We start from the raw sequence: 21,014 nt of genomic DNA, 5'->3' as shown, positions 1-21,014 counted from the left end.
GCCACATCACGAGGATTAGAGGAACAGCAGACTGCCTCGTCAGCAGAATTCTCGCTCCGTAGCATATGTGCACAGCTCCATTTTCAAAGCCCCGCCTCTCTCCTGCTGCAAGGTAAGCCACCTCCTTCCCCTCCCCCCCCCCAGCACCAACACCGCATCCATTTGCTGTTTGACCTGAAAGTCAACACATCTGTCACATAGGGCGGCCCCGCCCCTCACTGCCATTAGCCCCGCCCCCACTGCCATCTGCCAAGCCCTCCCACTTCCACTCTCGCTGACACTCACTCGCTCGCCTCCCGCATCAGCCTAAAGGGCTGCCCCCCCCCCTTGCTGGCACTGGGAGCTTGTTGCTCGTGAGCCGTGATGGAAGCAGCCATTTGCCGTAGTGCCGGCAGCAGGGGGAGCTCCTGGGGAGTCGAGTGAGTCGGATAGTGAGGTTGGACCTTACAGTCCGGCTCCACGGATCGCTGGGCGGCGGGACTGTCTTGCACTGGTCACTTTCCACATTGCTTTCTTTTCCCAGAATCTTCCCTTTCCTGTCTTTGTTTCTTTTTTATGAAGGAGGAATTGTCTTTCTCTCCAGGGAATGCCATTTCTGGTAAGGAAGCCTAAATCTGTTCCTCCACATCTTTCTGCTCTTTCATGTCTGTTAATGATAATAAACATCTTGTAAGGGAGCAGCTTCACATATTTTAACCCTCTCGCTTTGCTGAGGACATTTGGGAGCAAAAGGCTTAATTAATATCAAGGAGCTCAAAGTTTGAAAATTATGTCCAGTCATCTAAAAATCTATTTAACAGAAATGGGAATGCATGTAAGGTTTGTTGGATATTAACGTTACTCCAGCTTGAACTAATTAAGTTACTGAAAAGTCCATGAACTTATCTGCCTTAATTGAATGCATTCAGATGGCCTTAGTTGGTGATTTTTGATGATTTAGTTCGTGATTTCCGTCTTCATGGACTTTTAGGGGATCCAGTTTCAAATCCAGAGAAATCAGGAATGTGTAGGATTCTGGGTTATTCCTTGTTTTCTGTACGCCTGTTTTTGCTCCCGCTTCTGGTAAACGGGTGTACACTCCCTGCCGGGCTCTCTCACGCTCGGAGCCGGGGGGCTGGGATGGACCAGCTCCTCCTGCAGCAGGAGAGATGATCCCATGCATTATTTAGAAACTGCTAAATGCCTCAGATACGATGAAGGCGGGGGGGAGGGGGGTGTCTCTGGGGGCGCTCTGACGCTGAGATACATAAAGCTTGATATTTGAAACCAAAACAGGTAAGAGGTTTCAAACCTCCCACCCTTAGGGTATAAGGCACAGAGAGCTGTCAAAATCTCCCCGTAACTGATTCTGTCACCCGAAGGGGACGTGGACTGTGACGTGCTGGCGGATGTGATGCAAAGACAGCCGTAAAGGCACACGGTAGAGATGCACGTCCTATATATAAACCAGGCGGCCAGCTTTGGGATACTAACGTTAACCTTCTCAGTTTTATTGAAGGAGACATTCCCTGCTTGTTTTTCAGTGGAGAAAGTGAGTAAGGATGTCAAAATGCTGCAGGGGAACTGCGATATTCCCTAGGAAACAGGCAGAGGTTCATGGGCGCATGTTCTGCTGAGAATAACATGCCCTTCATTGCTGCCTCAGTGTCCTCCAGAGACTCTGGAGCAGCACATTGCCGCTGCCTCACGGCTCGTCAATGGTGGTAGGACATCCTCAGGACAGAGCGATCCACAGGGACCCTAGACCCATCACCACAGGGACCCTAGACCCATCACGCAGGGACAGCACACCGTTAAGGATACACGTCTCGTCATGAAAACGATAAAGGTCAAACATCAGCTCTTTTCGACAATTGATTGTAGTGCCTGTATTTATTTTCCAAAGCAGGTAAATCACTGAGAACCACCGATTCAGCAATAGAATTAAACATCGTGAGGCTTTTATAAATTCAGTCTAAGTGGCCCATTGAAGCCGCTAATACTGAAAGTGATGAATCACACCACAGCAAAATGACTCCTCTGTGTTTAACCCCTATGTGACATAGCAGTGGGCAGCTGTTTTCTAAAGCACATAGGGAGCGGTCAGGGATTTGAACCAGCAACCTTTCAGGCACAAGCACACTTCCCTAACTAGTAGGCCACCACTATGCTGAGTTTGCCTTTGTGATTAAAGCTGGTTGAGTCAGAGGAGTACTGGGCAGAAATCCAGTAGTGTCAGATGGAAAAGTCCAAAAAACTAGCCAGTCATCATATTAGAAAAATCAGCAGATCACACTGAGGTCAATATCAAAATTTGTGTTTCGTCTGGGTACTGCAGTTTCCCTCATGGTCCAGAGACATAAGGTTTATGTAACCAGGTGTCTCAAAATTGCCTTTAGTGTGTGAGTATGTGCTCAGAGTACAGCAGTCCTGGCAGACAAACGGCTTCGCGAACAGATGGGGAAACATGCTGGTTTGTAATGAACAGTCTCCTTCGGAGCAGAAGAGCATTCAGATGTGGAACACACGCAGTTGGCCTGCAAGGATTGGGCTTCTACAGCTCCAGTTCAGTTTGCATCTGAGGATGCCCCCTCCTCTGTAGCACTGTAAATTGCATTCAGCGATGATTTGACATTCTGGGGTGCTTGGCTATATTCCATTAGCGACTGCCGTCTCCGAGGGAGGTGTAAATAAACTGACGCACCCCAGAATATTAAAGATCAACGCCTCTCGCCGAATGTGACTCCTGTGCTCCTAGGTGCAAAGTGCCAGTAGTGCTTTCTGCCTTTTTCCCGGCTGAGTAAGAATTTACGCCACCAAGCTGTGGGAGATGTTCCGCACGTTCCTCAGTATACAAGAGATCCACGTGAGTTTCGGAATTCAGAAGCTCGGAGCTTCGTTTCTGTTCCCCGTTACATGGAAATGGTCAGTTGAATCCATATAATTCCGAGAGTGCTTCTTGCAAATATAGGTGCAGACTAATTTATATGCAAGACTTATGAAAGTGAATGTCTAAAAAAAAATACAGCTGGTATGAACCAGAGAAGCAAAGAGGTGGGATATCTTAATTATGGCTGCCCTGATTCCTTTCAGAATTACAGAATGGCTCTGTAAGGCTGCATGTCCCAGGAGAGGCGCAATGTCAGGTGACAAGCTCATTAGTTCACTTCGTCTGTGCTGAGAACACACAGACCCTGATGCCTGATCTTGCACCCTTCCCGAAAGCCCAAATTGATTTCTCACTGCATCCTCCTACTGTATTTGTTGATCCACAGGCTGCAGTAGCCACCAAAAACAGTGACCAATGTTTAGTAGGAAACAACATAAATGCTAGAGAAAATGCAATACCATCCACTTTCTTATATTCCAGTTTAACTTATGTAGTTGGAACACTTAGCTTTAAAATTCAGTTTATTCCAAGATGACCAGGCATCCTTTGTCAGAGCTAAACTGATCTGTTTCAGCAAAGAACGGGTGCGGTGTGAAATGCGCCCTGAGAACGCCACGTCTTCAGGATGCTGCTTTGCAGTAAGGAGATCCCGCTGGAGTCAGAACAGCTGTTCAGCTGTCGAAAGGGATTTCTGCTGCTGTAAATAGAGAGAAGTGCTGAGGACTCGAGGTCACCTTGATGGGCGTCTTTATTTATATAATGGATTCTTACAAGGCTGCAGAAGTAGGAAGCTGTACTTAAAATCTGAGCTGACAAAAATGATATGGCTAATCTAGAATGCTAAACATTAGAATGAAACAAACAAAGGCTAAACAAACAAAGGCTAAACAAACAAAGCCCAGCTTTCTTTTTGTTTTTGTTGATGGGCATCTACTGGACAGAGAGGTGACCCAGAGTCCGGGGTCTTTGTTATCTGAGGTTTCTTCATACCCTGAAACAGAAGATCATCTTCATTTTGTCTGATCATTTTATCTGGCAAAACAACCTCCATTGTCCATCTCCCACCGCACTGAACTGACAGCTTCTTTGAAACAACATGTGATCACAAGGTCCGCTACACAAGGTTGTCACTGCATTGTAAGGTGTTTGTTCTTGGATTAGGACAGGAAGTTCTCTTTCCATGTTTGAAATAAATGGTCAGGTTCTGCTTATAGACTTCCAGACCATATATACAAATCCGAGATGTGTTCAAGCTGCTTTGAGTTCTGAAATTATTAATGTAATGAAATGAGAGACACCACTTCAGCACAGGGCTGGGCTAGAGGGACCTTCTGCTTTTCTGTGGTGATGGATCACCTGCCCTGTACCTGCCCAGTAAATGACATCCATCTGGCAACTGGATCACATCTCAGTGTAGTATGCTGTCAGACAATAAGGCAGGCATCCCAGTGTAGTATGCTATCAGATCATCAGATAGGCATCTCAATGTACTACCATGGACCACGGCCATATCTCCCCATGCTCCTAACCAGGATGCACGATTAGAAGGTGGATGCATAGATCTTTTCTCTCTACGCTCAGTGCCCTTTAAATTCAGGACTCATGGACATGTGAGTGGAGAGAGGCAAGCGCAGGTGTCACGGAAGTGCCAGCTGGCCATGTTTCCAGGCAGAGCAGAAACAATGTGGGTATGACAGCAGGCAGCATCTCCGAGGGCAGGGGGATTGCATGCAGCATGGAGCTGATGTTGGATGCAGCGCTAGTGTAGAGGTTAGGCTGCCCATCTGTCATCTGAAAGCAGGATTGTCTGCTAGTAGGGGTCCCCTTAGTGAACAGAGCAGACAGTAAGTCTCATTTACTGCACCCCAGATGCTGCTCTTGATTCCATGCTTTGCACAACATAACAGAAGCTGAAAGGACCTGCATGGACACCTGTTTCCACTACCTAAAACTAAATTGAAAAGCGATATGGATGAGTTAGGGGTGGTGCAGTGGTTAGCACTCCTGTCTCACAGCTCTGGGACCTGTGCTTGAGTCTCTGTCATCATGTTAGTATGTCAAAATGATTTTTTTTGTTTTATGTGGCAGAAGCAGGCTTGCAGATCCACGTGAATACGGGGCCATGGTCTTTGCCAGTCCTTGAAGCTGACAGCAGGAGCTGTGTGAAATTTGCTTTCTCTCGCTGGATTAAATTGCATCTCTCCTCTGGCATGACGGGGGGCACATGATGGGGAACCACTACAGAGAGCAACTCCCACCCCCCGACTTTTTTGTATGTGTCCACAAGTGAAGGGAAACTCCTATCCTTCCAGGGAGGTGGAGCAGAGGCTGTTGGGTAAATATAGCTTGCATTCAGTGGGGATCACAGTTTGCATGTTATACGGTTTGCGTGTGTTATGCACGTTGACCCCAACGGTGTACCGCAGCAGTATGCCAGCAGAGGGCGATGCAACTTTCCTCCAGTGGGTATACAAGGTGGGGCGGCTGTAGTGAGTGAAGGTTTCTCAAGACCCACAATGTAGTCACATTGTAGTCACAAAAGGATAGTAAGACTATGCAACAGAAGCTCATAAAAACCTTAAATTTAAATGTACATGTATGTATTTCATATAGCAGATGCTTTTGTCTAAAGCAATGTACAAGTGAGGTAAATAGCACATTACATACATACCTGATGTCAGGGAATCAACTAGGCATAAGTGCAGCTAGGCTGAGCTTCCAATGACCGCCCAGGTACAAGCGTACACTTAGTATTACAGTATTTAACATAATACAGTACATTAACACAAAGCTAAATGTAATATAAGGCATTCTGTCATATGTCATTCTGTATGTAAAGTGTTATATGATGTTACTCCCATACCACATTTTGTAAAGGAGGAGCGTACCAAGCCAGGCAGACAGCACAGGCAAAGAGCAACCCAGATTTGTACACATACCGCTCTGCACACGGCTCAGGTGTGTGTGCGGAGAGAGCAGGCGTACGCAGCCCAGATCCATCACAGACAAACAAATGTGGGATGTAGGTCACGCAAGGATAAGTATGAGCTGGGGGTTCAATTATACAGGCTGGTTTCATCTGCAGTGAGAAAAGGGAGGATCCTATAGCAGTCAGATGTAAGAGGTGTAAGAGGTTCCTATAGCAGTCAGGTGTAAGAGGTTCCTATAGTAGTCAGGTGTAAGAGGCGTAAGAGGTTCCTATAGCAGTCAGGTGTAAGAGGTGTAAGAGGTTCCTATAGCAGTCAGGTGTAAGAGGTGTAAGAGGTTCCTATAGCAGTCAGGTGTAAGAGGTTCCTATAGTAGTCAGGTGTAAGAGGTGTAAGAGGTTCCTATAGTAGTCAGGTGTAAGAGGTGTAAGAGGTTCCTATAACAGTCAGGTGTAAGAGGTTCCTATAGTAGTCAGGTGTAAGAGGTGTAAGAGGTTCCTATAGTAGTCAGGTGTAAGAGGTGTAAGAGGTTCCTATAACAGTCAGGTGTAAGAGGTTCCTATAGTAGTCAGGTGTAAGAGGTGTAAGAGGTTCCTATAACAGTCAGGTGTAAGAGGACGCGCCAGCACCTCAACTCGTCTGTTTGTCCTCAGCTGTCCGTAAGCTGTGCCCAAACCCCCCTGTCAGCACCTCGTCACCTCAGCTACAGTCCCAGTGGAGCTCCTGAGCACAGATGGGGGGGGGGGGGGGTGTCAATGGCAGCCCTGAGAGATATGACTCCTCCGGGACTGATGATCAAATTAGCAGTTTTTTAGATGGGGAGACCTGAGACTCTGCTACTCTGATGCCGGCAGCAAAGGCCCAACATCCCCGCCACTCCCACCCACGCGGAGCGGGAACATGCAGAATAATGGTGCATCCTATATTCCTTGTAAACATTTCCTGATGCTTGAAATGCCAGTAAAGACAGGAATCACAACAGGACGAATTGTGGAGGGGGGAAAAGTGCGAGCTGGGTCCTCAAAATGGGAAGCTCAGTTTCAGGGTCGACTTTGGGCTGATGCCAGACACACTTACACTGCATTGGCAGTTCCGCAGGTATTACCCAAATGGTACATTTTGATCTCTTTTTTGAAGTTTTACAAAGTCATCGCTGCTTTCACTGTGACACTTTGCGCAATCCATTGCAGCCTGAAGTCTTGCCTGAAATCTTGCAGTTTTTCACACTGGTCATTTGTCCTGGTCAGGATCACGGCAGGGGGGCTGAAGCCTGCAGTGGTGCACCCTGGGCAAGATTAAGGAGGACAGTGAGCTGTCTCTGCTCATTACAGACACGCCCCCCACTCCATCTTGACACTCTCACTCTCTTAAATGTATCCTGTTTAGATAAAATACATAAGATCCCTTGCTGTCTTTGAATGCTCATTTAGCCTGAGAGATGTTTTCAGAGCAGTCCATGTCTGTCCACTGATACAAAATGAACATTCAGAGGATGAAGTGTGTTATCACTACAATAACTAAAGAAATGATGCATAACTGCATGTTAGCGTGGACGACTGACCTGTCCACCCATCCGACAGGGGTCACGCTAAGCATGGAGCATATCCCAGACAGCTCTGGGGGACACGTGAGACTGAATGCCAGCCCAATACAGTAATTACACAATCTATGCATTTACTGTACTATCTACTTAATGTAATTAATTACTGATCATCCGTGGACTGACATCTTGGGCAGAGTGTGACCCACTTTGCATCATGGGCTTCTAAAACTAGGCTAGGAGGAGTAAAAGTGGAGAATGCTCAAGTATATGCATGATATTAGGGGTGGAGAAGGTCAGCCCTCCTCCTCCATCCATCTTCTATAACCACTTATCCTATTCAGGGTGGGGTGGGGTCCGGAGCCATTCCTGGGGGCTACAGGCACAGAACGGGACACCAACCCATCGCAGGGTACACTCACACATGCACACCTACTGTATGGGCAATTTGGCAACTCCAAATTGCGGGGGGGGGTGAACCGGAGTACCTGGAGGAAACCCCATGATGACACAGAGAGGACATGCAAACTCCACACACCATGGTGGAGACTCGAACCCTGGGCTCAGAGGTGACAACCAAAATAGACAGTAAAATAAAAGGGGAGAATTAGGGGAGAGTGAGATACCGAAGGTGACTTATGAACGACTGATGGTTTGCGGAGTTTTCATTTATCTTTTTGCTAATTTGACTTGGCTTGTTTTGCACTTACAGAAGATCCCCCTCGGTTTTGTCGTAAGTCTACTGTAGGGGGCAGCCTTGAGCAGGTCTTAGACGATAATGATCTCCAGCCTCCTTAGGCTGCTCGCATGCCAGCATGCCGTGGGAACAGCTCCGTTTCGTTCAGCATCCAGTGCAGCGTAAGTCACGCAAAGGCCTGCAGTTCACAGGCAGAGCTCAGGAGCTGGCAAAGGCGGATACATTTCCTGCCCACAATAAGCCGTCGGGTAGCGGGGGCCAGCATGTGTACAGAATATATCGGCACCCTCTTCAGAATAATTGTGGGTGCTGGCATCCGTGCTCTCCCCAGCCCGGCAGGCTCCACCCCCACCTACGATATCCGAGAAGGCCGTCAGTCATCTCTCTGCCCTCAGGTCCGAGTGACATTTGCGGTTTAGTGTAATTAAATGGAAATGATTTTTGGGAGTGAGACATTCCTGCAGAAGCAAGCCAAACAAAATAACTGTGTACTTAAATGCAGGACCGCAGAGTTATGAATAAATCCTTACATGTCCCCTGAAGTTTACCCTCTGATGTTTTAAAAGTCCCCTCTGTTTAAAATACAGTTCCTATAATTATATAAAAACAAAAATGTTACAGACCCCAGCACTGAGCCCTCTGTTCCCTGGGAAAGGTTTTGAGTCCCCTGCACCCCTAAGCAGTTGGAAATTTGAATAAAGATATAATATTAGCTAAATTATTGTGCCACGTAAATAAAAATCTACAAAAGAAAGCCATTTTACAAGGGAAAGACACCTGATTTGAGTCAAAATCTTTCTACTCTCCTCTGATCAAGTCCACCCTCAAACCGAATTCAGCATTTTAAATGGGAGCACAAAGTGTTCTGTAAATGCTGCAGAGGGCAACACAGGGTCAGGTGTATGAACATGGACAGGATTAGGATAATTCATTTAAAGAAACACTGACAGGTACAAGCAGACACACTCCGTGGTACATATGATGAACAGGTTCTGCAAACTCAACAGGACTACTGAGAACCTAGAGCAGAATGAAGACGGATTGACCAGAGTTTTCTTAAATGGACTGATTGATTGACTGCAGGTGTGGGTGATTACAGACTGGCACTATCTGGAGGTGGGTGTGGCCATTGGGGACAAATATTCTTGCGGCAGGTAATTTGTGAACCGGATTCTGATCCAGGGCTATGAATCAGAGCCACAGAATAAACGATAAAATTTGCTGACACCGCGGGACACTTTCCAGCATGAGAAACGTCTCATGGAGGAGTGTGTCATGCCCGGCTGAGAGATCTGCTTCCCTAATGCATCCTATTTTCGTCATCTTCCTTAAATGTACCATTAAAGGAGAGAGCCGTAGGCATCAGGTCCTTCATTTCTATTTCTGTAGTTAAAATATACCTTTCCAGGACTCCAAAGAGACTCTCAAAGTGCCTCGAAGAATGTCTGCAAAAAGAGCCCTCCAAACAAACCCACACTGGCCAGAAATCTTTGGCCAACTGTGGCAAAGGATGATACAGGTCTGACTAAATAAAACACAGGTGCTGTGAGAACCACCTCAGAAATAAGTAAATGGATGAAGGCTCATTGAGATCTGGGACACCGTCGACACCCTGGAATAAATGTCTTTGCACTGGGTTGGGTACGCAGTGCGTTTTCTTCGACGGGATGGAGCAGAAACATTTTCACTGATTCACATTTCTTACGCAGTCACTGCGCATCCTGCAGCAGCACTGACGCAAAACACAGATATGGCCAGCTTCAGAGCACAAGGGATTTGTATGTGTTTGTCTATAATAAACCCTCATTTGCCTTCATTTCAGATATACACGGCTTGATCAAGTAAACATGACAGAATGACGTCACAACGTCGTCGCAGCTTCTAGAAGTTCATCAAAGAGGAATCCTGCCATCACATTTCTTCTTAACGTAAGAGCTTATGCAACAAATGACATAAGAGGCTGACGCTGAAAAGAATGAAAGTGATTATGGTGAAAGTTCAAGTCTGAGTTGAGTTGACACTGACTTGAAAGCTGAGAACAATGTAATGGTTGGTCACATGTCAGTTATCGGCAAAGGTGTAAAGTTCAGGTCCAGAAAATCTGTATTCTGCTGGCTGGTTAAAACAAAACCTTGACCTGGATTTGTACTCTCTGGACCTGAATTTTCCACCGCTGGTTATTGGTAATATTGCCACAGAAAAACAGCAATAAACAACAAAGATAAGAGGAACAGCAAGAAGCACAGATAATCTCTGAATAACAAAGAAACTTTCAGCACAAAAGCAATTTGCAAATGAGTGATGATTAATAAATGTGACCAACAGTTTATTCTATAGCATCATTACATGCTAATATTAGCATCTGCTAGTAGCCGTATGGAATGTAGGTATATATCTGAAGCATGTGACTGCAGTGCTAATGTTTCTGTGATGTAACAGACAGCAGCCCAGGGAAGAAAACATCGGAGCTGAGCGGCTCTTAGTTCAAGTGTGAGAATGGGCGACCCGTACCAGGACAACACGTACCCGCAAGACAGCAGCTACTCCACGTACGGAGGTGGGACGCAGGCTGGCTATGAGTACCAGGAAGACTATCCACGTCAGGACGAGGACGCTGCCAGTGACGCCACAGAGGGCCGTGATGACGAAGACCAGATGTACGAGGGCGAGTACCAGGGCATCCCGCACCCGGATGATGCCAAGGTGGCCCAGCGGGTAGCGCGTGCCAAGGGGCCCAGTGACGAAGAAAACACCCTACCTGAGGAATACGAGAGCATCATAGAGGACTGCGGCCACGGCCGATTTCAGTGGACTCTGTTCGTAGCGGCTGGCCTGGCCCTCATGGCTGATGGGGTCGAGTGCTTCGTGGTGGGCTTTGTGCTGCCAAGTGCTGAGAAAGACATGTGCCTTTCCAACGCCAACAAGGGAATGCTCGGTAAGTGAGGCGGATTTCCACAGCCACCAGATCAGCAGAGCTTTTGAGATGGTCCACATCTCAAACAGGGCTCAGCTGATGTACCTTTGTACAGGGTAGTCCACTTATGAAAGTGTATAGAATTGTAAATTAAGCAACGAGGATAAAATGAAGGTCAGGATTCTGCCTCCTGTTGAGTCGCTTCAGACACAAGCAACTTCCCTCAAGAAGCCTGATCTTCATGACTCATCTGAATGACACTCTTGTCTGTGACCATAAGTCTTATTGGGAGCTTTAAGTCCTTCAGCAACTAATTGACTTTTCTCTCGTTTGCTAATATTGAACTCCTAAACTTACCTTAGTCTCAGTATCAACTCAATAATAAGTGAGTAAAAGTTATTTATAAAGCACCCTTTGCAAACAAAGTTCACAAGGCACTGAACAATATGCATACATAACTGTAAAACACAGAAATCCAAGTAACATAAATTAGGAACAAAGCCACAGTAAAATGATCTAAAAGCCTCCTTAAACAGAAATGCTTCTGAAATATCTCAGCTTATGGACTAGATCTTAGTGACACTGAAAGACTGTTCCATAACCTTGGGGCCACAGACTGAAATGCGCAACCCACAACGCAGATCTTTAATTTGGTCCGAGGAACTGAAAGAAAATATGATTGAGTAGATCTCAAAGTTCTAAGTAGTCTATAAAGGTGACACTTTAGAAGCTGCATACAATACAAAATCATGCACAAAATGAATATTTTTTTTTTGTTCAGTGCTTGTTGTCACAGCCAACGTTTTATTCTTGAAGGGGCACTTGAATTAAAAAAGCTTTCTTACGCAGCAGGCCCTTCAGCAGATTGTAAATTTTAAAGAGTGCTGTTAAGTTGTGCACTTAACTCTGAGAATCAGCTCCTTCTGGTCCACAGACTTAACCACATGCGGCCCCGGAGTTTGCAAGCAAGGAGACCCATTAACGGGCTGTTCCAAGACACACTTAGGACAGGTTAGAGAGCACAGATCATCTAACTGCACGTCATCGTATTACGAGAGAATGCCAGAGCACCCAAAGCGGACCTGCACATCGAGGGGAGAACCTGCACACTGCATAGATAGAGTGGGTAGTGGGATCCAAACCCCTTCTTGGCAAGCTGAGTCGGCAGACCTCACTAGCCCCCACTCCACGCTGCTGTCTAGCAGCAGTTACGAATTTCACAAAAAGACTTGTTTATGTTATACAGCAGATGGGGGGGCTCATTTTTGGTGGCTGTATCTGACATCTCCTTTTTAAAATGAGGAATCAGCAGAACACAGTAAACAGGGCATAGCAACGCTGCTTAACGTTCTTGTAGGTACGCCTATGCAACTGAATGGCCGCCGTGAGAGATATGACTCCTCCGGGACTGATGATCAAATTAGCACTTTTTTAGATGGGGAGACCTGAGACTCTGCTCCTCTGATGCTGGCAGCAAAGGCCCAACATCCCCGCCACTCCCACCCACGCGGAGCGGGAACTTGCAGAATAATGGTGCATCCTGTCCAGACTGCCCCCCTCCTTGTGCCTTCTGCCTCACACAACCACACGACACTGGATACACCGTTATGGAAGACGGATGGGTAATTCAAAAGGGTCTAGGAGTCTTAGGCCTCTGCGTTTCAGGCACACCTGCCACGTCTGAGGGGGAGATAATTGGCCTGATCTTCCCTTGCCCAAGCGTGCGTCATGTGGGCGTTCTGCATAGACACCTGAGTCAGCAGGCTCCACTCAGATCCATAGTTGCCCCCATGACTTTGACTGTAAGATATATGAACCCGTCGCTTCCCTTTCAATCAAGCGACTTGTGTTTCAGCCTGACCTTGATGTCGTCACTACAGAAGCCCCATCGCTGACCAAAGCACACAGGCATCTATGGAGCAAGCTTGGAAACACGACGAAACTTCCCTCAAATGCGTATGAGTTCAGAAAACAGATTAACTGGGGGAAAAAAAAATTCTATGAGTTATGTTGTGTATTTTGCCCTTGAAGGAGAATCACGGCTGTCTTGTAATTGGCTGTTTCGCATCCATGCCCCAGCAGAAATGTCCAAACGCTGGTTACAAAAGGCTCCTTTTCAATATTTATGACTCATGGCCATATGGTGCTTAAAAAAGGTTGTTTCCTGTTATTCAGAAATGTGATCTCGCCTTATCATAAAAAAACCCACAGTGAGCTGACAGAGTTCGCGACCCCGAGGAGGGTCCGGTGCCCACCTCCATATGTCACCCCCCGCCGGCTCTGTTTGGGTGCCAGGACAACTAACATCGGTGCCATCTGGGGTGGCACCAAGTCAGAGCATGTGACCTCAGACATCAGTCTGCCGTCATCGACACCGAGGGTCAAACCCGATTCAGCTTTTATTAACACATCTGTTGTGTTCAGGGTTCCACCACTCACATTAGAAACTGTAAAACTCGGGTAAAGGAACACGGGCATTCGGAACATCATCTCATAAGCTATCTATTCTCTCTGCTCTCATAAAGGTGGTATCTCTGTAGACGGCTTAGCACAGAGCCACACAGCTGGTAAATCAGAGCGCGTCTGTATGCTTAAAGGGAGCGGTGCTAGCGGGGTGGGGGGGGGGGGGGGCACGCCTGCTGTGCTTTTTCTTACTCACCTGGCCCTCTGCGCTATTTTTAAATATCCGCAGTGTCTGTCAAAAGAAGAAAATGGAGTTTCGCCTCAGAGCCTCGCAGTGTGAATCCGGAAATGCACTTTTACGAATGACTCCAGGTGCACAATGGACGTCAGTTCATTATCCCTGCATCTGCACTTTAGCTTTGAAGCAGAATATGTCAAATGGTATGATACAGAAATGGTCACATCAATTCATCTTGCAACTGCATCTCTGGGTCAGGACCATAGAGGGGAGAGACCTAAGTATACTTAGGAAGTATACTTACACCATCGTTTACATGACAGACTTACCCAAAAGCCACTTTTTACCCTATTTATAGTAGACAGGAGTTTCAGGTTAAGTGTCTTGTCTAAAGCTGCTGTAGATCCCATCCTGATGGTTATAATTCCTCTGTCATTCATGTCTATTATTACTAGCACATTTTATAATTGTAATCATTAATAAGTGGATGGTTGTATCAGGATTTGTCAACTGTGAATCGAATGTTTGCCCCCGAATCGTGCTTCAGTGGCGTCACAACATGCCCTGCAGATTGTTACCATGTAAGAGTTTGGAAGGAAGCCCATCTGCTGCAGGTCTGCTGGGGCAGGACCGTTCAGCGCTGGTTCTGGATGACCCCAGCTCCTCTTCTTGGATGTTGGAGCATGATGTTCTCCTGAAGGTCTCTGATGTATACTGGTGCAGCTTGCTCCCCTGTGACCTCCCTCTCGCTCCCTTTCTCAGGTCTGATCGTGTATCTGGGAATGATGGTGGGGGCCTTCGTGTGGGGGGGTCTGGCGGATAAACTGGGCCGGCGCAGGTGCCTGGTCAGCGCACTGAACATGCACTGCGCCTTCTCCTTCCTTTCCTCCTTCGCCCAGGGATACGGCTCGTTCCTCTTCTTCAGACTCTTCTCGGGAATAGGGTGAGGAAATGGGCGGGGAGCGGCCCATCGTCATGACGACGGGCCATTTGGGCGTCTAAAAGCGACGTGCCTTGGGAACCAAGCCGCATGTTGGCGGGCGTGATAATGGACTCGGTAGCTGTGCAATTGAGCATGCATGTGTGCTTAACCACGGCAGGCAGGAAGCTGCTGAGAAAAATCAGAATGACTTTGTGCTGCAGCACCTGCCTGTGATGTTGCATGTGATGCCAAGGCTGCGATAGCAGTAGGATGAATGTGAGGTTATCTAGCCAGAAAAATGATCTCCATGTGCCTGATACATCAATAGTCTGTTTGTAGGCGTTAGAGAGTCAGGACACCCCCATCTGCAGGGGCATAGGAACCGGGAGGGGGGGGGGGGACGTTTACCACCCAAGATTTCATTTGGCTTCATTCATTGGCCAAATAAATAGCCCTTTGTATTTAGGATTTTATATCAAACCCTCCCCTATGTTATTCCCCATCAGTAATTAATGCTGCATCTACAGCAGCTGTCCTTCCTCAGACACAAATAAAAGCATTTTACAAGCCTCCTGTGGAATCACACTCCTGCTATTTGGGTGCAAATTCCTTGGTAGATTTGAATTATTTCCTGTCAAAGCTGGGTACTGACGTTAAGAGATGAAAATAACTTTTCCACTGAAAAGGAAATGTTTACCGACATTTCAAGCATCTTGCTTTCTTCTTCGCCGCAGGATTGGAGGTTCCATCCCCATTGTGTTCTCCTACTTCTCAGAGTTCCTCGCCATGGACAAGAGAGGGGAGCACCTGGGCTGGTTGTGCATGTTCTGGATGATGGGGGGCATTTATGCCTCGTTTATGGCCTGGGGCATCATTCCTCACTACGGTAAGGGGAGTAGGGGGGGTAGCCGAAGGCAGGGAGGTGCGGCTGCTGAACATATCGGGGAGAGAGTCAGCTGACCGCCATTATCTGCATTGTCGAGATCCACACTTCCCTGTTTCTCAGGAATTTGCCCATCCCAGGGCCAGATTTAGTATCTATGACAAATTAACGTGAGGGTGCAATAAAAAAAAGCAGCAATGGGAGTGGCCAGTTCTGTGGCTGATCAACTAAAATGCTCAAATTTATGAATACAGACGCAGAAGATTAATTTAAATAATGACTGACCCAATATACCAAGGGCAGCACAAAATAAGATATACTTTTTTCAGCGTTAAATAATGACAAAATTTGCAGTAAATTGCCTACTGCAACCCTTACTGAATCACGTTGTGTGATTAATTTAAATACTCTCCTCCTGCCAATTTTGCACTTTGAAAGGGAATTCCTGCAAATGCATATGCAATATGGCCAGTCGCAAACTAATTGTGTCAACGCCTCTCAACCGCTGGCTTTTCACTGCATGTCTTCATTAAATCATGACATTATTTTTTTTAACGCCAAAAGAGGTTTCATGCTGGTGTTTGTAAACCGTTGGTCCATCTAGCTCTTAGTGGTTTCTGTTTAATTTTTGCTTGACCTCATTAGCTTTTTCACACAACTTTTTCAAGAACTAGAACCTTCCAGAACCACTGCAGTAACTCAGCCCGATTGTAGTTCCTCGGAGGTAGTTCCTAAACCCTTTTTTAGTACCTACTACAGACTACATACTTTTCATTCAAACTATTGGGGACGCACTTACAGCGATAACTTGCTGATTGGTTGACCGCAAACACAGATATCATCAAAAGAGATACTGTAGAAGTAGCAGAGCAAAACTTGAGTGGAATTATTTTTTGCATCTGAATTTTATTTAATGCATCAATGATTTTTTTCTCTCCTGCATATGCATATTTACGCGTAGCAATATTCGAATGATGACCAATACACTTTTGTCTAATGCCAGCAGTGAAACTTGCCCGCGCTTAGTGGGATAACGTTACGTCGTTTTTTTCATCCTGTGGAAAACAAATGATCGATCTGCCGGCCAGATTTAATAAGAATCATAAACATGTTTCGGGTTGTATAAAAAAATAAATAAAAGGCTGTGTCCTGTTTTGATCACGATCGATCCCCCAATAGCTAACATACAACTATAGAAAAAAAACAGCTTATTTATGCTCCACTGCATTTCTCATGCGCATTTAGCATAAAGGTCCCAGTTCCTGCTGTGATGTGTAAAAATCACACACAAAAGTGGTCAGGAACTACAGCTTCCAGAACTTTCACGTGAAAGTGCCTATTTCCAGCTCCAAGGCTTATCACTGACCCTTGTTCATTTGACTGCATGCCATCCCAGCGCGTCGCATCACTGCCTCAGCCCCGACCGTCCCAGAAACAGGAACCCCGTCGGATCTGCCCCGTACCCCGCGGCTTGGCTCGCCGCCTCCCCTCAGACCACACTGAGCATGTCTTTCTGCAGGCTGGGGCTTCAGCATGGGCACGGAGTTCCAGTATCACAGCTGGCGCGTCTTTGTGCTGGTGTGCGCCCTGCCCACGCTGCTCTCTCTCACGGGACTGATGTTTATGCCAGAGAGTCCACGCTTTCTTCTGGAGGTAAGATTCGTGACATGATGTAATTTTTACTTTCCCAAAACAGATGGTGAAATTGGCTGGAAATCGTGTTCTCCTTAAAATGCTGAATAGTTTCAGTGGAGTTTACTCGTAGTATCAACAAACCCGAACTCTGTTTTGAATTGAGCTGGCCGTTTTCTCAGAATGGTAAGCATGACGAAGCCTGGATGATCCTGAAGCGGGTCCATGACACCAACTGGAGGGCGAAGGGAGAGCCCGAGAGAGTATTCACTGTGAGTACTGCAGGAAGGAACCACATTCCTTAACTGTGTACCGACATTCTGGCTGTCTTCTGCTAAATTAACCCCAAATCAACATTGTCTTAATTTTTGGGGAACGATCCCAAGTCCACAGGCATTCAGGTTCCTCTGACCTCACCGACGAGCCTTTGTCTGCACCTTCTTCACACATAGGTGTCCCAGATAAAGACCGCACGGCAGGAGGGAGAATTCATTGAGATCCAGAGCTCTACAGGCTCTGCCTTTCAGCGCTGGACCGTTCGATCCAAGGGTTTGACCAAAGAGGTAGACCTAGAGAAGCAGAACGTACCAAAAACATACAGTACTTGACAGAACGCAGTGATGATGAGCTTCTGTGACATCAACGTTTGTATCTCTGCAGGTTCTACAAAATATTCTGTCCCTCGTGTCTCCTAACCTGAGACACGGCACCTTTTTCATGGCTATTATATGGTTTACCATGGCCTTCAGGTAAATGGCTTGACCATGTCACCTCTGGCAATACAAGTGTGTGACCAGCTCAATCTGAAAAAGGAGCAGAACAGCTGCTCTGATGTACCAGCTGAGCAATACTGCTACCAATTCGGGGAATCACACTAGGGATTAGCAGTGAGTGACCTGATTTAACGCAGCGGCTAGATAGCCATAATGTCTGCTGAATGGGCACCACATACACGCATTTAAAAAACCAGAAGAATGGACTTTGTGCTGACTTTGCATCTGGTTCTGATCTGATTTGTTTCTCAATGCCACTGATCAGTTTTACAACCAGACATTTTAATGTAACAATACAGGTTAATGGTGCCACAGGAAGTCAATTTTAATGCTGATATGTTTACAAACGCAATGAAAGTGCTTTGATTAAATGTTTTTGTTTCAGTTACTATGGGCTGTCGGTGTGGTTCCCAGACATGATCAAGCACCTGCAGAATGAGGAGTATGAGTCCAAAGTAAAGATTTTCCAAAAAGAAAGAATCAAGAACTTTGTCTTCAACTTTTCTCTGGAGAATCAAATCCATAAAGATGGAGAGTACATCAGTGATAAGTATGTCAAACAAATGAGCCTATAAACATTTGCCATCAATATTGAGTTTTCTCATACTTAAAACCAAGCATAATTACTTTGATTTCAATTACTCTAGCTCTGTTTTATAAATATTTTGTGCTTGTTAGTTTGTCAGCTGGAAAAGCAGCAAGATAATCATTCTATTTGTTTCTTCTGTAGCTTCACCAAAATGGAGATGAAGTCCATCAAATTTGAGGATTCACTTTTCGAAAACTGTTACTTTGAGCACATCAAGTCTACTGGGACCTTCTTTGAAAACTGCACCTTCAAATCCACAGTCTTCTACAACACAGGTATAACCTAGAAAGCATGAATTTGAGGAGTCACACACTTTAACAATCCACATAACCAGTGACGAGACAGTGAAATGTTCCGAACGTGTGTCTGATTTGCAGATTTGTGGATAGAGAAGTTTATTGACTGCAAGATGCAGAATACCACATTCGTGCATTCCAAGAAGGGCTGCCACCTGAATTTTCATGAAGAGAATGACATCTTGATCTACCTGGTTAGTTTCCTCGGCAGTTTAGCTGTGCTACCTGGAAACATTATCTCAGCCCTCTTCATGGACAAGGTTGGGAGGATCAAGATGATCGGTGAGCAGGAAAGTGCCTTCGACATGCAGTCCTCCTAAAGTCCTTGTGATCAATGGCATGCTTGCATGGAAAATTGTTTGGTCTTGGCCCCTTAGGAGGTTCCATGCTCATCTCGGCCGGCTGCACCTTCTTCCTGTTCATGAGCTTCAGCCAAGCCGCCATCATCGCTTGGCAGTGTCTGTTCTGCGGTGTCAGTGTAGCAGCCTGGAACGGCATCGAAGTCATCACAGTGGAGCTGTACCCGGCGTCAAAAAGGTATTTTAGTACGCAGAACGGCTCAGGCAGAAAAAAGCGGGCTTTATTTGTTAATAAATCTCTGTTAGATATGAAGCTCCACTACGGTAAGTTTCGTTCTTCAAAATCTCCAATCTTCTTCTGCAGAACCACGGCGTTTGGGCTCCTCAACGCCCTCTGCAAGTTGGCCGCCATCTTGGGCAGCTCCATCTTTGCCTCGTTCGTGGGTATCACTAAGGTCATCCCCATCTTGTTGTCCTTTGGTGCTCTGTTGGGCGGAGGCTTGCTGGCCCTCAAGTTGCCTGAAACTCGACAGAAGGCTCTCTTGTGAGAATCTAGGCAGGTCAAAGGTCAATGCCTGGTGTAGTGTTTCCAAAGGTTTCCAAAGACCACAAGTTGACCAACACATTATGGGGCCCTTGTTTCCATAATATCTGTATGTATCCTATATCCTTTTGTGATTCTTCCTAATTTGCCCTTTAACACAAACCTTTACTTTGGCAAATTGTCTGGTAAAATACACAAAATTATAAAAGAACAGAAACTATCCAAAGGCCATAAAAACAGATTCAGTGCTTAATGCTTGGGTTGCATTAAGTGTTCGGTCCAGCTGAGAAGATGTTATTAAAGCTCAGTCTTAAGGTACAATATATTTTCAGCACTTCTTCTTATGCTTGTCTAAGGTGCCATCTCAAAGCCAAAGACCCACAGAAATTAGGTACTGATGCTTACTTCCATTTAACAGAAGCAATGTCTTTTAAAAACAAGAAGTCTTCAATTCTACAGTTTATGACCTCCACCTTTGTATAAAAAACACTCTTTTAACCGACCGCTCGGGGTAGCCTAGCTCTGCAAATGTACTTAATATACTGACAGTGAAATGGTAACACAATAGAATAATAGAATAAGGTTGTACACTTGACTTTCCCCATTAAATTGACACTGGAAAAATATATAGAATATCTTCTGTCGCATGATGTAATGTGGTGAATAAGTGGGATTGCAAATCTTTCCTCAGTCAGGTTCTCCCACCACTCATCTTGTCCCTCCATCTATGGGTTAGTTGGATTATCAGCAAAACTCATTGTCATTTTTCATGGCAATCTGGTGAATTCCTGTAGAGAATGTCTGAATCTCATCATCCTATACTGTCCAGATACCACTGGTCTTTGTAACGTGTGGTTTAGCCTGGTAGGTTATGAAGTGTGTGCAGCCTCCCTCTGAAATGTGAATGCTTAGGTTCTCATCTAGATATTCTCTAAAGAGACATCAATGATGCATCTAGATATTGAGATGTAAATATAGAGAACTAGGATAAAACTGAGTTGTGTATATGACTACAACCCAAATTATCCATTGTATTAGAAATTGAGTGTCACCAATATTTAAAGTATCAAACAAAGTATTTGATAAGCATGTGTGTCATTTATGTATTATATTTGTATATCCTGTTATATGTAATTAAACAAAAAAGATCAGTAATACATGATGCCAGTGTGACCTTGTTCTGTGGAGATTCATCATCCTCATACTTCAGTTCTCAAAGTGTTGAGAAATGTCTTTGTAATACAAGGAGCTGTGGTTGGTGTATCTGGGATATGCTACAGGTGGCTTTGATAGGTGTGGAAGGTTGGAAGATGGATGGATGTATGGATGGATGGATGGATGAATTCAATGTAACATAGGTTCAAGTGACTGTCTTCATGTGAATATTAGAATGAAAATTAGAATTAGCTGAACTTTATTGATCCCCCCCACATCCCCCCCAGCACATATGAATATACATTTAGTACAAATGACAAGGCGCAAATACAG

At 45.7% G+C, this 21,014-nt stretch overlaps 1 protein-coding gene across 2 annotated transcripts; it reads left to right on the top strand.

The window, feature by feature from the left end:
* The first annotated feature begins 324 nt into the window (after positions 1 to 324).
* Positions 325 to 20,688, top strand: LOC111845057 (synaptic vesicle glycoprotein 2B-like). 2 transcript variants are annotated; one of them, XR_002838541.2, is made up of 14 exons: positions 325 to 598; positions 9,856 to 9,961; positions 10,473 to 10,968; positions 14,351 to 14,531; positions 15,245 to 15,396; positions 16,913 to 17,046; positions 17,208 to 17,297; positions 17,478 to 17,588; positions 17,686 to 17,774; positions 18,184 to 18,348; positions 18,529 to 18,662; positions 18,765 to 18,877; positions 19,061 to 19,220; positions 19,347 to 19,480. XR_002838541.2 is itself a non-coding variant. In XM_023814143.2 (14 exons), exons 3-14 carry the CDS (start codon positions 10,530 to 10,532, stop codon positions 19,528 to 19,530), a joined length of 2,040 nt encoding a protein of 679 aa, XP_023669911.1. In that variant the 5' UTR covers positions 326 to 598; positions 9,856 to 9,961; positions 10,473 to 10,529; the 3' UTR covers positions 19,531 to 20,688. The 2 variants fall into 2 exon arrangements, 1 of the variants encoding a protein (XP_023669911.1); XM_023814143.2 differs by having other exon boundaries at positions 326 to 598; positions 18,765 to 18,965; positions 19,347 to 20,688.
* Positions 20,689 to 21,014: the final 326 nt, after the last annotated feature.

This window comes from Paramormyrops kingsleyae, chromosome 11 (assembly GCF_048594095.1).
Source record: "Paramormyrops kingsleyae isolate MSU_618 chromosome 11, PKINGS_0.4, whole genome shotgun sequence".
NCBI classification, from domain to species: domain Eukaryota; kingdom Metazoa; phylum Chordata; class Actinopteri; order Osteoglossiformes; family Mormyridae; genus Paramormyrops; species Paramormyrops kingsleyae.
The sequence above is the reverse complement of the archived record's forward strand: the minus strand, read 5'-3'. Positions and strand labels throughout refer to the sequence as shown.

Coding starts and splice junctions, on each gene's coding strand:
- LOC111845057 (XM_023814143.2), top strand. CDS start 10,530: ATGGGCGACCCGTACCAGGACAACACGTACCCGCAAGACAGCAGCTAC. Junction 17,589..17,685: donor CCAAGGGTTTGACCAAAGAG/GTAGACCTAGAG, acceptor GTATCTCTGCAG/GTTCTACAAAATATTCTGTC. Junction 19,221..19,346: donor CTGTACCCGGCGTCAAAAAG/GTATTTTAGTAC, acceptor CTTCTTCTGCAG/AACCACGGCGTTTGGGCTCC.